The sequence below is a fragment of the Pelophylax lessonae genome (assembly GCF_965119305.1).
Source record: "Pelophylax lessonae genome assembly, chromosome: 2".
NCBI classification, from domain to species: domain Eukaryota; kingdom Metazoa; phylum Chordata; class Amphibia; order Anura; family Ranidae; genus Pelophylax; species Pelophylax lessonae.
In genome coordinates this window covers 654,672,251-654,689,765 of record NC_138769.1, presented here as the reverse complement: position 1 = coordinate 654,689,765, position 17,515 = coordinate 654,672,251, and the positions used below count along the sequence as shown (strand labels likewise).

At 41.7% G+C, this 17,515-nt stretch overlaps 1 protein-coding gene across 1 annotated transcript in view; it reads right to left on the bottom strand.

Annotated features, from left to right (window-relative positions):
- The window catches only part of LOC309548228 (guanylate cyclase soluble subunit beta-2-like), a gene marked incomplete at its 3' end in the record, with an annotated part of 70,561 nt that overhangs the window by 18,148 nt on the left and 34,898 nt on the right, over window positions 1-17,515 (bottom strand). The window contains exons 7-10 of the mRNA XM_082248180.1: window positions 17,118-17,217; window positions 8,166-8,382; window positions 6,422-6,742; window positions 2,095-2,243 (exon numbers count right to left, since the gene is read on the bottom strand). Of these exons, the coding sequence (XP_082104306.1) occupies window positions 2,095-2,243; window positions 6,422-6,742; window positions 8,166-8,382; window positions 17,118-17,217 (787 nt within the window). The remainder of the gene's footprint in view (window positions 1-2,094; window positions 2,244-6,421; window positions 6,743-8,165; window positions 8,383-17,117; window positions 17,218-17,515) is intronic.

Below are 17,515 nucleotides of genomic sequence, written 5' to 3'. Positions count from 1 at the left end.
AGTGGATGTAAACCTGATTCATTAAATTTGACCCAGGCACATATATCTGCAGTATTTTTAAATCTCTCTCCAAAGCCCTAAGTCCCGTGTCTTTATCCTGCTCCGTTTTTCTGCTATCAGCATGATAACTTCTGACAAATTCTCCATCAACTGAGATAAAACCAGGCTGAATTTGGTGTCGGGTGGGTTCTATAAATTGATTAGCAGAGAGGTGGTCTATTCACAGCACAGCTCTTCATGTTTCTGCCTATGTGGAGGGGGGAGGGGTGTGGCTTTCCTCCAATCAGCTGTCACACAGTGTATACCAACACAACACTCCCAGCGCTGAACAGGAAGAGAACATTTCTAACATGATGTGCAATTTCTAAAGAATATATAAAGCTGAAGACAACAGATATACAAATAAAACTTATGTAGGGAGATTTGTTTCTTCTCTGTGTATCATCTGAGGCTGTTCACTTCACTGGGCATATGTGAAGGGTTACATCCACTTTAACATTAACAAATAATCTTTAAATTATTATTGTGTATCATTTATCATAATAATCTTTCATATAGAATTAAAAGGAAACCAATGCTTCTGTGTTTGGGGCACACATGCATGGTCCTTGCCTTCCCACAATGCAGTGCTCAGTGCCTGAGTGGCCAATTGCCCGACAGAGTTCATATGTGGACTGGAGGGGCTTACAAATTCCAATCATAGGGTATGGTCCGTATTGACAAAGGATCCTTGCAAGGACTGTAATACCAGGGATTTGGGGCTTCAGACAGGATCATAGAAGGTAAGTATAGATACTGAGGCTGCATTTATACCTAGGCGTAGTGTCTTTGAGCATTTTTCCGGCTTTTCTTTTGCACATTTTTTATACACGATTTTGGCACGTTTTTGTGCGCAATCTGTGTTTTTATACAGCGGTTTTGAGCTTTGGTGTTTTTTATTAGCCAACAGAGAAAACTGTCATCTGTTGCATCACTTGTTGCTAGGCATTTCAGCTTTTTAGCTTTTCTATTAGCTTTTATTTCTTTTTTTATTCTTATTAATTTATTATTATTTTGTTTTCATTAGGGTAAGAGGTTAGAGTTAAGGTTAGATTATGGTTAGGACTAGGAGTTGGGGTTAGGGTTAAGATTAAGGGTTAGGGTTATTTTTTGTTTATCTTTATTTTTTTGTTAGGGTGTTAATAGTACTACTAATAATATTAATATTAAATGAATAAATAAACAAATAAATAAATATAATCATAAATAAATTCAATAAATGAATTCTAAGTAATAATAAATAAATAATGAACCTCTAACCTTAACCCCTAACCCTTAAAAAAAAAAAAAAATATATATATATATATATATATATATATATAATAAAAATAATTATAATAAATAGCTAAACACCCTAACCTTTAAACAAAATTAATTATTATTATTATAACCTTTTATTATTTTGTTTGGGTTTGAGTGTTTATTTTCTAGTATTTTTATTATTATTGTTACTATTACTATTTATAATATTAATAATAATAATAACAATTCATTAAATTTTTTTACGATTAAGGGTTTATTATTATTTATGTATGATTACATATTTTTCATTTATTTATTATTTATTTATGTTGATTTTTGTTATTTTTCTATTTATTTTACATTTATTTATTCATATATTATTACTATTTTTTTTTTTTTTTTACATTTTTTCATTTAAGCAGAAAATTGTGCAAATACAAATGACAAAACTTTCGAATGCGCACAAAAATGCACAAATGGCGCATTTTCCATTTATTTCTATGGGAATAAAAACACATCAAAAATGCTCAAATGTGCTCGATTTGAGCTACAAAAAAAGCTCCAGAACTTTTTTGAGCTTCAGGCGTTTGGCTTCAGGCGACGTGGAGTGGAGATGTGAACCGTCTCCATAGAAATTAATAGATTTTATCTCCTCCAGCATTTTGGAACTTTGAGCTTTAAGCTACAAAATGGGGTGTGAATGGGGCCGAAAGGGAGTCTTTTACACAGAAAGGTAGGTTCTTTCTTTTTTTTTTTTTCTTTTCTTTATATATGTAAATTTTTAATTGGTTTATTTAAATTATGAAGCTTTACCTTGTATACATCATGGACATTTGTAAGACGGTCAAATCTTGAGTACATTGCATTGAGCATGTTGACGATTTGGATGGGCTCACAAGCAGAACATATGTTGGTAAATGTCACTACATCACTGAAGAGTATTGTACAAGTTGGAAATTCTCCTGCATGGGGCAAATGATCGGTTAGTATACAATAATGCCCCATACACACGTGCAGATTATCTGCAGACTTTTGTCTGCAGACTTACCAAAACCATATAATATGAGGTCAAACCTAAACACTTTCAATTTGTATGCAATCCGGCAGGCCCTTGCACTACATAGAAAAGGTAAGTCTGCAGACAAAAGTCTGCAGATAATCTGCACGTGTGTATGGGGCATGAAGGCCCGTACACACGTACCGATCGTCGGCATACAAACGTCGGTGGACGAAGGATCTGCCGATTGTACGCGTGTTAGTATGGTGCCTCCGACAGATGTCTGCGCACAATCCGCGGACAAAAGTCTTTCGTGCAAACATGAAAATATTTGTATGCCGACACCAGAACGGACGATTGTTCGCCTGTCAGTACACAATTCGGCCGACAGACCGCAGATTTGCAAGACTGGGCATGCTCAGAAAATAGAAAACACAGGGAAAGTTAACCATTACATGACATCACTTCTGCAGTCGGCGGACAAAATTCTTGTGCTGTCCTTGTGCTGTCTTTGCACTTTTCAGCAGACACCGACATCCCGGGGAGAAAAGAGGAACATTTGTAAGCCGACCATCGGTACGTGTGTACGGGGCTTAAGACATACTGGGGATGATTTACTAAAACCGGAGAGTGGAAAATCTGGTGCAGCTGTGCATGGTAGCCAATCAGCTTTTATCTTCAGCTTGTTCAGATATACAAAGAAAACCTGGAAGCTGATTGGTTTCTATGCAGAGTTGCACTATAATTTGCACTTTCCAGTTTTAATGAACCAACCCCATTGTATAGCTGTATAGGAGTGCTAAGGGAGAAACTGGTCCTGTGCTCATGAGGTGAATGGATGATGGATCTTGAAAATGAATCAGTAGGGTTAATTTACTAAATAAAACTGGAGGGTGCAAAAATCTGGTGAAGCTGTGCATAGAAACCAATCAGCTTCCAGGTTAAGCTTAATTGAACAAGCTGAAGTTAGAAGCTGATTGGCTGACATGCACAGCTTCACCAGATTTTGTACTCTCCAGTTTGACTAAATTAACCGTGTTTCTTTTTTCTGTTTTGTGTGAGTCTCTAGTAAGCCTGTAAGGTTTAAAAAACATTTAAAATATAAAATAATATTTTTCCAAAAATAGTATTTTTGTGATGAAATCAAAGCGTTTTTTGTAAAAATATGCTCGCTTGATAGAACAGAGTGCTGGCAAGTTCAGCATTTTGTTCCACCTTAAATTTTGTAGATGAGCTTTGTAGCTGATAGTTTCCTGGATCCTACTTTCTCTATCGGATTCCCAGCCTTCTGTCCCCTGGTCCTCCCCACAGTATACTAGCAAATACCATAGTATATACTATATACTATATATATATACTAGGAAATACATGATTTTCTTAAGACTTACTGGCTTTTTTATTCTATAATTCTGGTGTAAGCATTTAAAACAATTGAGGTATATTCTCTATGCTTTCATAAGTCAGCACTATACAATATTAATTGGAATCTATCAGAATTCAGCTTTGTTGTTTTAATAGGAATTTTAGACCTCACTGCCTTTAACCTCCCTGGCGGTATGATTCTTTTGGATTTTAGGTGCTGAAGGCGGTACCATTATTTTAGGTGCTGAAAGCATGTAATTCTTGTGAATGAGCAGCCCAAACCAACTGTATACATTATATATATATATATATATATATATATATATATATATATATATATATAAATATATATATATATATATATATATACATATATTATATATATATTATATATATATATATATATATAATGTATACAGTTGGTTTGGGCTGCTCATTCACAAGAATTACGTGTATATATATATATATATATACGTGTGTATATATATATATATATACATATATATATATATATATACATATATATGTATATAATATGTGTGTGTATATATATATATATATATATGTATATGTGTATATATATATACGTATATATATATATATACTGTATATATATGTATATATATATATATATATATACATATATTTACATAAAAAGTACAGTAAAACTGCAGGAAAGGGCACTGGGGGGTAATGTAATGTGATTTTATTTTATTTTGAACGGTATCAGTGTGTTTGGTGCATTTTACATTCGAATTTGCCGCCGGTTCCACCCCCCGGCGGACGTCGAGTCGCCGGAGACGGAAGCCGGGGCTCGCAGACGATCGGGAGGAAGCTCCGCCGCCGCACACCACTCGCAGTCTTCGCTGGATCCCGGAGAAAAGGTAAGTAAAACCTCCTCCAGCATCCAGCGATCTTCTTAGCGCTACCCCGAGTGTGACTCGGGGTTACCGCTTTTGGCACTAAAATCTTACCCCGAGTCACACTCGGGAATACCGCTAGGAAGGTTAACTGATAGCATTATAAAATATAGAGAACTGTGAATGACTAGAGCAGTGACAGCGAACCTTGGCACCCCAGATGTTTTGGAACTACATTTCCCATGATGCTCAAATTCACTTCGGAGTGCATGAGTATCATGGGAAATGAAGTTCCAAAACTTCTGGGGTGCCAAGGTTCGCTATCACTGGACTAGAGCATCAATTTAAAGTGCAAGCTAGCAGGCACACACTAAAATTCTCTATTTTTAATCATTATGCCCCCTAGGTGCTGGTTAAATAATACATGCTGATGATCACACTTTTAAGTTTCTAGGTCAGCCTTTTTCAACATTTTTACTCCAGAAGAACACTTCACGTCCCAGGGAACTTCTGCATAGATTAGTCTATTGGAGGTCATTAGGAAAATGCCTGCCACATTGGTGGTCAGTGAGAAGAATGCCTTCTTTACTGTGGTGGTAAGAATACCACCTTTACAGATAGCTTTAAAGATCATTGGTATCGTGCTACAGGTTCTCCCAAGGGGTGATGAACCTGGATCTATGAAAGCACCAGCAAGTTAGGTCACTTAGCCACAACTCAAGGAACCACTAGCAACCTCTGGACGAACTGTGGGGTTCCACAAAACCCTGGTTGAGAATGGCTGCTCTAGGTCTTTTTCTCTAATAGAGTAATGAAGGAAATGAAGTGCAGGCAGGTAAGCACTTTAGTGATCCAACTACTCTAGACCATGGATTGTCAAACCTGCAAGTTTTGTGTGATATCTCTAATGTTTGATTATTCAAAGATTAAACTGAGTACTTTTAAAACACATGTATGTCCAACACTGTCTCAAGGTCCCTCTCTTACCTATGCAAATGAAGTAGGACTCATGAAATATATTACTGTGTGCATATCATATGCATTTACTGTATTTGCAGGGGAGGACTGGGCCAGGGGGCAGGGGGGCAATTGCCCCCTGGGCCACTCTGATGTCCTGTAAAAAGGCTGCACTGCTTCTGCCACAGACATACCTAAAGGATTCCTGGTGAAGAGAAGTAAAAAGTCGCCACCGCTGACCTACTGAGTGCGGGTTGAAGACAAGTACAGAGCGCAGGCCTCCCTCCCCAACATAGATAGTGTAAACTGTGTCTGAGCAGAGGCCAGTTCCATGCCCCACTTGAGCCCCAACCGAGCTGTCCCAGCTCCCCCAACCTCCCCCTATTGGCAAGGTTGGGATACCCTGATTGAGCCAGTGAGTAGAAGTACCTGGAGCAGGGCTTCACCCTGGAATGGGGGTCAGGAGGAGGATGGGAAGAGGGAGAGTGGGAGGGGGGCTAAGTCGCTGCACCATGAGCCTCTGATTTTTCCTGCCCCAGTCTGCCCCTGTGTATTTGTGTGTGTTAAATGCATGGTAATGCTCATTTCTGTTACTGGGTAAAGCAACCTCAGGGAGCAACATTTAAAATGTAGATTTTTATGCTTCACATGCGCTAAAATTCTACATAAATGCATGATACATATAGTTTTGGGCATTTGCCACCTAAATGGGCCCGCTCAACATGCATTGGCACACAAAAACTTTACAAGTCCTAGTTATAATGAAATAATATGAGCTGCAGCTTACACGTGGGAACTGAAGGAAAAAGTGTGAACAGGCCCTAAGAAAAGATTTTTGAACTTCCGCTCAGGAGAGGCAGGACTAACTATTGTCAGTGGCAAAATCACTTTACTCAAATTAATATTAGCATTCTAATAATAAAGAGGACAAGACAGTACAAACATCAATTATTGAAGGAAATACCTGCTTGGACTTTCTTGCCTTCCTTTAGCTGATTGGCCACATGAGGGGGAAGCATGGCATACAGCAAGGTCTCTGTCTTCTTCTTCTCGATCTCCAGATTTTTAGACAGAATACGTAACTCTTCCTTCTTCTTCTCCAGCTGGTTGGACAGTTCTATCTCAGCCAGTCTCTGGTGGTTCAGTAGGATCAAGTCCCTTGTTACATCATGCTTTGCAATATCAGAAATGTGCATTTTTCTCTCTTCTAGTTCCTGTAGGCTGCGTAGCTTTGGAGAACACATGTAGATCATGCATTGTATGGATTCCATCCAAATCATGTACCCTTGTAAAATGTTAGATTGGAAATGGAAAGGTTTAGAGCAGTTTAATGATCAATGAACATCTAAATGGTGATGATATACTGAGGTCAGAGACATTTTTATAAAACAATGTAGTCTGAATAAATATAACGATTTTGTAAAATGTATTGTTTTAAAATAGAGATACCACCACATATTATGTGGAGAATTGTAATGTCAGTTATACAGTTATATAGCATGTTTCCTTTCAAAGTATTCTGTGTTGAAATGTATAAATGGTAAATTACAAAATCCCCAAACTGATATCTTCTGTGAAAAGAGAAAAGGTTTGAAGAGATCATAGACCCTCGCAGAAGCATTGTGTTGAGTGCTCAGATTGGACTAGCATTGGGATACCTACCAGCAGCTTAAAGGTGAAAATATCTACCTCAGAATAAAAGGACAGGGAAATATCTGGCCATACTTGATCTAAATCCCTGAAATTTCATGATTTTCGCTTGACATTAACTGAAGTGCAGGCAGTGCTTTTCTCCTTCACCTTTTTGAACAGAAGGAAGGTTTGGGAATGCTTTCATCAGGATTTTGCAAAACATTATTCCTGTGTAGTAATTAACATCTACTGATCAAAAATGCCACCAATGGTTGTGTGCATGGTTTGTTACGCTTGAGGAGGACTTTCACCTCAAAGTGTTCTCGGTTTTTGCTGTTTAAGATTGCGTTAAACCTTACCTCCCTGGTCTGTTATTTAAGTATTCTACCCTAACTGGAGAAATGAGAATGACAATGGTACGTCATGGCATTTTGCAGTGGGATGGGGAACTGAGAGCAATTTTTTTAATGCTGCCCTAGGGTTCTGGGGTATAAAATAATCTCTCTTCTCTAAGCCATATTTTAAAAAAGGTGTTGAAATTTATGTCTGGTTACCTATGACATGGGGTCATTCATTTTTGCAAAGTAGGTATGCTTTTGCCAGTACGTAGGCCAGTTTCCATGAAGCAGGTATGATTAAAAATACACAATGTAAAAAATTGCAATAATGCAGCCCTACTACCCAAGTTACTTGCAGATACATAGTCCATAGTCCATAGATACATCCAGTCCTACAGAAATTGATGAAACAAGGTCCTATCAGCAGACCTAACTTTGGTAGATTGTTGCATGGGTGGATTTTATTTTCAACCAACAGTATTAGTGTAAAGTTTATAGATCCTTATGCTTACAAAATACAAGTGTGTATACCACATTTCTATCAAGGGGATGGGGGAATATCTTGCAATAAGATTGCTTACAGAAATCTGGCCACCATCTACTTTGGCTGAATCTAATAATCATAAATTCCCTTATATATTATTTACGGTATTTGTTTAATGTGATTTGTATAAGAAGCAGTGGTGTCTGAATAAAGTATTACAAAAACAAAGGAACTCTGTATACAATAGTACATACCTCTAAGTTTCAACATTGGTTGCTTCTTCCAGGATTCTGGCATCATTTCCTGCTTTGTTCTCAACACAAACTGACTGTTGGTAAAGGTCTGAATGTTGGCAATGGTAAATGTGACTTGTGGATGCACAATTGTGAAATATTCATCCAGCCTGATGTCTATTGACTGTATTCCAGGGACATATTTCTGTATGTTCACCCCAGACTGTTTCACTCTTAGCTATACAATGAAAAGATAACACAACATATAGACTGTTTTAGTAACGGAGAAGGCATCATTGTCATCAGAGACCCAACATTTAAAGAGATCAACTCTCATTTGCAGATCTGCATAACGACTTAAATGATTATTTGCCTACAAGTGCATTAAAAACATGTCTGTTTGGGCTTAGAGATGTAGCACCAAACCACAATGTTTTCTAGATACTTGTCATTTTCTGCCTGCCACTGGACATGGGAAAAACTAGTCCTTATCAGAGTTAAAGGGGCTCTTGAGAGGCATCAAAGAAATAAATCTGACCATACACAGTTAAATTTTCATTTGTACGTTTATACAGAAATTCTGAAAAACCATTCATCAGGACATTCTTTCTTGCCATCAAGAATTACCCGATAGTGTAAAAAAAAAACAAATTTTTGCTTGAACACGATTAGATGGAAGTCAGCAGATTTTCACCTCATTCAGTAAGCTCTGGGGTAAATTCCCATGCAAAGTGCAACTGCCCTTGCAAAGAGAACACTCTACTTCCCTTTAGTAAACCAACCTCATGGAGTCAACTTCATCCCAAAGCCATTACAGTTTCATCCAGATTTGCTATTTGAATGGGATCTTAGACGTATTTACCAGGTTTCATTACATTATGAATGACTTTTCCTGAACAAAAACCACATTCACAGTAAGAATTTTGTTTATTGGAGAAAATATTTCCATCCTGCTTCTTTAAATTTCCTCATCACTATGGTTGAAAAAAACTTTAATTTGACCCTGCTAACCTTTAGAAAATTGAATGAACGTTGCAAAAAGCTTCATGTCAAAACAGACAAAGCCAGCACAAAAGGCACATCATTTCTAAATACAAGCCTGCACAGTTGGTCACGGCCATTGTTTCTATTAGTCTGCAGCAATTCCAAAAATATGGAATAACGCTGGCTGGTCATACATGAATCAAAATTCTGCTGGTCCAGCAGGGACTGGTTGAATTTTGATCCACGCATAGGCAGGCTGGTTATACAGTAGTCAGTCAACTTCTGTACAACCAGCCTGCTGTATAAATGCAGCTCGATCAGCACCACTGGCTATAGCTGGCAGGGTTGATCAGTGAATTCTGACAGATGGGAAGTTTTCCCAACATAAGAATACAATAGCTCAGCGAGAGGATTTTCCCATCCACCTCCAATGTGTGGATGGGAGTATCAGACAAATTTTTTTTTTTTTGTTCAACCTGCTGGTTGAATGAACAAAACTGACTCATCTATGGGCTGTCTTAGCTCATTATATTTTGGATTTGTGCTTGATGACAGGTAAATCGGATAAAGCTTTCTAATAAAAAAATTACTGGATGGTTATTTGTTCTTTAAATAAAGAGTAAGGCCTTATTTTGTGGATTTGTGCTTGCTGATAGGTAAAACTTTCTATGAAATAAGATTTTACAAGAAAACGGAAAATTCCTATCATACTTACCGTAATTTTCCTTTCCTGGTGGTCTCCATGGCAGCCTACGTGTGGGTTAACCCCGCCTCCTCTCCAATGGTATAGGACCCCCCTCTATAAATTTCAGCTTGCAGGCACAGCCAGTGTTCCATATCTTAGCCGAATCCAAGACCAGAGGGTGGGAACTCCGGCTGCCATGGAGACCACCAGGAAAGGAAAATTACGGTAAGTATGATAGGAATTTTCCGTTTTCCTGGCAGTCTCCATGGCAGCCTACGTGTGGGAAATAACTAGCCCAAACCACACGGGTGGGAATGTTTCAAATCAAATTTTACTTCAAATTATTAGCAGACAAAACAGTCAAGCCAAAATTAACTGAAGATAAGGAGGCTGGCTCCACACAATAATGTGTCATAAACGTATTTACAGAAGACCATGAAGCTGCTCTGCAGACTACTTCTGGTGCAACATGATGTGAAGCCGCCCAGGACGTTGAGATGCTTCTCGTCGAGTGGGCTGTCACCGCCTCCGGAGGAGCCAAACCCTCTACACAGTAAGCTCGCTGAATGGCAGACACAATCCAGGCCGCAATGGACCTTGACGAGGCCCGTTTCCCTCTATTCTTGCCTGAGAAAAGGACGAAGAGATTATCCGATTGTCTGAAAGAAGACGTTGACTGGAGATATTCCGTAAGAGTTTTCCCTACATCCAAGGGATGAGGTTCATTATCCTCTGAAGAACGAAAGGTAGGAAGTACAATCTCCTGGTTCTCATGAAAAACCGATGATACCTTCGGATTGGAATTGAGCATCGGAATTAGGACTACTCGGTCCGGGAAAAACGTGAGAAAAGGTTCTTTATAACCAAGAGAACTGATCTCAGAAACTCTTTTAGCTGAAGTGATTGCTACTAAAAAGGCTGTTTTAATGGTAAGATCTTTAATGGAGTCCGACAAACTAGATCTTGAAAGGACGTTAAGGACAAGGGGAAGGTCCCATTTTGGGAACCTTAGCTTCCTCTGAGGTCTGAGTCTGACCGCACCTTTGAAGAATTGTTGTATGAGTATATGCTTGGCCCAGGAGAACCCTGAGAACACCGATAAGGCTGATATTTGCACCCTGAGAGTCCCAACTGATAGGGACTTATCCAGACCTGCTTGAAGGAACTTCAGGACTTCTTGAACTCCGAAATTCAGGGAATGATTTCCCTCTGGGTACGTGAATACCAAGAATCTAGACCAGACTCTACAGTAAACTCTGTTCGTGCTAGGTCTCCTAGAGTTCATTAAAGTAGGGATTGCCCCAGGAGGGCATCCGAGTGACTCCAACCTCTCCCTCTCAAGAACCAGACCGTTAACCTGAGCAAGGCGGGGCAGGGGTGTAATGTTGTTCCCTGCGAGAGAAGGTCTGGTTTGATGGGCAGGGGAATCGGGCTCCGATAGCTGAGTTGCAGGAGAAGTGGGAACCAGGGCCTGTTCGGCCAGTGAGGGGCTACCATGACGATCTCCACATCTTCTGCTTGGAGTCTCTGAAGAAATCTGAGGATGATGGGAAATGGAGGAAAAGCATATGCCCTGCTGAATTCCCATCTGTCGGTCAGAGCATCCGTTCCGCATGCTTGGTGACACTTGCTGCGTGTGAAGTACCGGACTAGCTTGTGGTTGCATGGAGATGCAAACAGGTCTACTTCTGGAGAGACCCCTAGGGACAGAATCCACTTGAATGAGTCTATGTGGAGAGACCACTCGTTGTGATTCAACTGAACTCTGGAAAGGAAATCTGCCTGAACATTCTGTGGCCCCGGAATATAGGCCGCCGAGATGTTGGACAGATGGGCTTGGGCCCATGTCATGATTGGGTCTACTTCTTGAAGAAGGGAGAGACACCTGGTACCGCCCTGTCTTTTCACATAAGCCACTGCCATGGTGTTGTCCATTCGAAGAAGTACGGATTTGCCTTCTATTAGATGATGGAAAGCTTGAAGAGCTAGAAAAGCCGCACGAAGCTCCAGGACGTTGGAAACCGGGGAGTGGGCTTGCGGGGGCCATTTCCCTTGAGCCACCTCTGTCATGCAATGGGCTCCCCAGCCAGAGTTGCTGGCGTCGGTTGTAATGATGACCCATGTGATGGGGACTAGAGAATGGCAATTGAGCAGGTTCTTGCGTTGGAGCCACCAAAATAAGCTGCTCCTCATGCGGTGGGAAATAAAGATATGCTGATCGTGATCTTCCGGATTCCACTGCCGAAGGAAGCCCCTCTGAAAGGGCCGCATTCGCCACAGTGCCCACTTGACCATAGGGGCCGTCGAGACCATTGTGCCGATGATCTTGAGACACTGGGATGCCGTCAGAAAAGAGGATGAGAGGGCTGGAAGGATCCTCTCCCGAACCACCGGGATTTTCTCTAGAGGCAGAGAAAGTGTATTCTGAACGGTGTTGAATTGAGCCCCTAGATAGACCAGATGTTGAGAGGGCTCCAGATGACTTTTTTGAAGATTCAACAACCACCCGAACTCCATGAGAGTTGTAGTGACCAGGTCCCTGTGGAACAAAAGTTGATCCCGGTCTTGTGACAACAGTAGAAGATCGTCCAAGTAGTGATGTAGACGTACACCCTTTGTTCTGATTAGAGCCACCACAGCTAGAAGGACCTTGGAAAACACCCTTGGGGATGTGGACAGGCCAAAAGGAAGGCAGATGAACTGGAAGTGTTGATGTTCTACCGCGAAACGAAGGTACTTGTGGAAGTTTACTGCTATAGGCACATGGAAATACGCGTCTTTGAGATCTATTGACACTAGCCAGTCTCCTGGAAGTACTGCTTTCTGGATAGTAGATAAGGTTTCCATTTTGAACTTTTCGTTCTTGATGAACCTGTTGAGATAGGTGAGATCTATCACAGGGCGCCAGGATCCATTCTTCTTCTGTACTAGAAAGAGGGGCGAGTATACGCCTTGGAATCTTTCCTGCACGGGCACCGGAATTATTGCGCCCTGAGCTACCAAAGTGCTTACATAGTCGAGCAAAACGTTTCTTTTCTCGTCCTGAGAAGGCAAGCGAGTGGGAATAAATCTGGACACGGGATCTGTTGAGAAAGTCCATGTGTGTCCTGTGGACACTGTCCTGATGGTCCAGAAGTCTGAGATTGAGGCCGCCCAGACACGCTGAAAGCGGAGCAGGCGTGCCCCCACCTGGCATGTCTGAACGGGCCCAATCTCAAAAGGACTTCGAGGTTTCTTGACCGGAAGGTGCTGAGCCTCTGACCAGCTTACGAGAGGATGCTTGGCTGCTCTTCCAATTTCTCCTGTAATCTCGCCCAGGCCTATATGAGCGGGCATCCTTTGATCGCTCTGCAAACTGCTTTCTTGGTTGCTGCTTCTTAGGGCCAAAGAGGCGCCTATCTTGGGGAAGGAGACCTGACTTTCCACCCGTCACTTTAGTAATTGCATTATCCAATTTGTTTCCAAATAAAGAGGAACCTTCAAAAGGGATTTTGCACCAAGCCTGTTTAGAGGCTGGGTCTGCCAGCCAGGGACGCAACCACAGGGCCCGTTTGGCTGTGACAGAAGCCAACATGGATCTGGATAAGAGACGTAACACATCAATGGATGCTTCTCCAAGAAACACAGAAGCTAACTTCAGTTCCTGAACAGGAGAGTTCTCTACTGCATCTTCAGACACACTTCTTAATTTTAGTTCAACATCGGAAACCCAGGTTTCCATGGCCTTAGACATGGCTGCTAGTGCTAGCACAGGTTTACAAGCCGCACCGGCTGTGACATAAATTCTTTTTAAATCCAAGTCCATCTTCCTATCCAGAGGGTCTTTAAAGGACACCGCATTATCCAGCGGGAGTGTAACGTGTTTAGCCAGTCTGGAAACTGCAGCATCAACCAGAGGAGCTGATTCCAGGTGACTGACTTCTTCCGATTTAAAAGGATACAACTTGGACAGTTTGGAGGATAAGGAGGTCTTGCTGTCCCCTTTACTCCACTCTTCTAGGATGACATCCTTCAATTCTGACAGGAGCGGAAAGTTTAGCCGCTCTTTCCCCAAATGTTTGAAAAACCTTCTCTGTTTTACTTGTGGGGTACTGGGATCTTCCCATTTCAGAGCCTCTTTGACTGCTCTTATGAGAGGTGCAACAAGGGCAAAATCAAAACCCCCAACTGCACCTTCCTCTTCTTCCGAATCGCTCTCTGAGGATTTCCCGGAAGTGAAGCTTGGCTGAGAGGGACCTTGCTCTTCAGGAGCATCAGCAGGAGAGCTGGGAGTAGCGGATCCAGGTGTGGGACTAGCATTCCACTCTTTCATGGATTGTTGGACAATCCGTTTCACCAGGGATTCCAATCTCTGATCTTCAGACTCTCTTTCACCAGCTGCACGAGCGAAACAGGGCTCGCAAAGGGACTTGTCCTCCGGGACATGCGCCCCACAACCCCAACAGGCTCTCTGGGCCGTATGGCTACTGTGGCGGTGTGTGCGGTGTCTGGAGGAGGAATGTGAGCGTCTCCTCTCATGTCTGCTCCCTGATGGAGACTCACGGCGTCTTGACCTTGAAGATGATTCTCTTCGTGGCCTGACAGGGTCTCTTTCTTGACCAGACCTGGAGGAGCTGGGAGAAAGAGAAATCCAGGGAGACACAGGATTTAGCCATGAATCATGAGCCAGCATCCCTCCCTTCATATCCCTCTAAATGTACCAGCACTCACCTGTTGTGAGAGGGCTGGCCACAAGAGGGCGGTGAAGCAGGATCCATGTTTCAGGCAAAACCACAAACTCACTAGGAAGTAGAGCATACAGGGATCACTACAAAGCAATAAGGAACATTCAGGTGTTGTCCTAATATGCATCCAACCGCTCTCCCCCCCCCCTGCATACCACAAAAAGGTATGCAGCATCCGGTCCCCACATACCTGGTAAACAAACGGACAAGGTACCGGGAAGACGTCGCTATGCCCACAGTGCATTCCCAAATGCTCTGGAGCTGACAGGCGTTTAAATTTTCGCGCCAGGATGACGTCAGCGATGGCCGGCCGTGATCGCAAGAGCGCATGCGCGGACCAGGCCTCGCTTCCGATTGCGGCGAAGTGCGCATGCGCAGGCAGCGAGCGGAGCTCCATTACCATACAGCGCATGCGTCCGCCGGACTGAGCGGAGGGGAAGCAGGAAGGAGATGGCTGGAACGCACGGAGCGTTCCAGCCGCCATTGGGCCACCAGGGATAGCAAAGAAAGATAGTTTGGAGACAAACAAACATAACAAAAACACTGCCATGGAGGAGACAAATCTTCAGACCCTGTCAGGATATCCGTCGGCCATCCGAAGCACCGCACAGTTATCAGCCAAAGGGGATTTTGAAATGTCACTCACCCGCCCGTGGCTGGGCCCTGGACATAGACACCGACTTTTCATTCTGAGGTAAGCCGACCAAATTCCAACAGGAAATAATCCAAATAGTTGGTCCTTGGAGGAGGACAAAAAAGGAACACTGGCTGTGCCTGCAAGCTGAAATTTATAGAGGGGGGTCCTATACCATTGGAGAGGAGGCGGGGTTAACCCACACGTAGGCTGCCATGGAGACTGCCAGGAAAGTATTTTGCTCGTCGATACCATCACACTTAGTCAAGGAGTTGTTGGAAATTTCTAATGCACACCTCCTAACATCAATTTTTATAGAGCAGTATGACTGTCAATCAGAAGTGGGGCATTGGTGTATTGGTTCCTTGGGGAACACACATTGAGGAATTTCTTATGGGTATCCAAAAGTGTGCTCTTAAGAGTTGTCATTTTAAAAAAAATTGTCCATGCATTGTTTAACTTATGCGAAGTATACATATTGTTTCTTCCATGTTTTAGCGATGGATTGTTTGGCTAGGTTATGAGATATTTCAACCAGTGCCAGTACATTTGTTGCACAATAGTGCTTACTGACTTAAACTGTTAACCACTTGCCGACTGCTTAACGTACATTTCCTGCGGCAAAGTGGCTCTATTGCGCGAAATTGCGTACCTGTACATACTTTCATACAGTAGCCACTAAGTGGCGGGTGCGAGTGCTGATTGGACAGAGGGGGAGCCAATCAGCGGGTCCAGGCAGACCCGATGTCTGGCAATCAGCGGGTCCAGGCAGACCCGATGTCTGGCAATCAGCAGGTCCAGGCAGACCCGATGTCTGGCAATCAGCGGATCCAGGCGGACCCGATGTGCGGCGGCCACCTGCGACCGTTCCTGAGACAGACAGAACTGCGATCTGCCTATGTAAACTAGGCAGATCGCTGATCTGACAGGGAAGAAGATATAGATCTTGTGTTCCTGCCCAGCAGGAATATGGATCTCTGTCTTTCCCCAGTCAGAGCAACCCCCACACAGTTAGAAAGAACCCCTATGGACACATTTAACCCTTTTATCACCCCTGATGTTAACCCCTTGCCTGCCAGTGTCAAAAATATAGTAACAGTGCATATTTTTAGCACTGATCACTGTAACAATGTCACTGATCCCCAAAAAAGTGTCAAAAGTGTCAGTAAGGTGTCTGATTTGTCCACTGCAATGTTCCAGTCCTGCTAAAAATTGCTGATCGCCACCATGACTAGTAAAAAAAAAATCAATAAATAAAAATGCCATCAAAAATTCCCATAGTTTGTAGATGGGTTAACCAATTTTGCACAAACCAATCAATATACACCTATTGGGATTTTTTTTTTAATCAAAAATATGTAGCAGAATACATTTTGGCCTAAATTGATGAAGAAATTAGATTTTTTTTTTTTTTTTATTGGATGTGTTTTATAGCAGAAAATAGAAAATATAATTTTTTCTCCAAACTTGTCGCTCTTTTTTTGTTTATACTGCAAAAAATAAAAACCTTAGAGGTGATCAAATACCACCAAAAGAAAGCTCTATTTTTGGGGGAAAAAAGAACATCAATTTTATGTGGGTACAGCGTCGCATGGCTGCACAATTGTCAGTTAAAATAAGGCAGTGCCGTATTGCAAAAAATGGCCTGCTCATTGAGGAGGTAAAAACTTCCAGGGCTAAAGTGGTTAACAAACATGAGACAATTATAACTAGTAATGCTACATGATTATATGTCTTGATTATTGGGTGCTTAGATTATTTTAGAACCTTCACCTCTATCAAATTTGGCAATCATCCCATATTCCAAATCTGGTAAACAAATAGCTGCCTGTCCCAGCCTATACCAGCTTCGGTAGCACATGCTTGGCTCAGATTAGTGCATTAGCACTAATAACACTCTCCTAGTCTACTTAAAAAAAAAAAAAAAAAAATAGTTTTGCTTTTACCTCTTTATCAAACACAATATGGAAAGGAAATTCATTACAAAATGCCTTCTCATCCATCCACAATCTGTCTGGATATACTGGTTGGAAAGAGTTTAGCAAACTTCCTGAAGAGAAGTAAGCAAAAAGGAAACAATTCATAAAAACTGATTTTTACTAAACTTTGTTTTCTAGATATTTATGGTAATGAGATCAGTTTAATGTTCTTCCTTAGTAGCCTACATTGTGTTTGAACCTTACAATTTATTATACGTCTTTTAGCCTGTCTGAAAAAAATACACTTGCTCTGTATGATGTTATTAATTTAATCTCAGCTGTTACACAATAGTTACCTTAGGCTGACTACAGATGTAGACGCAAGGGGCAATTATTTATGTATGCACAATCTGACTTTCCTGGGG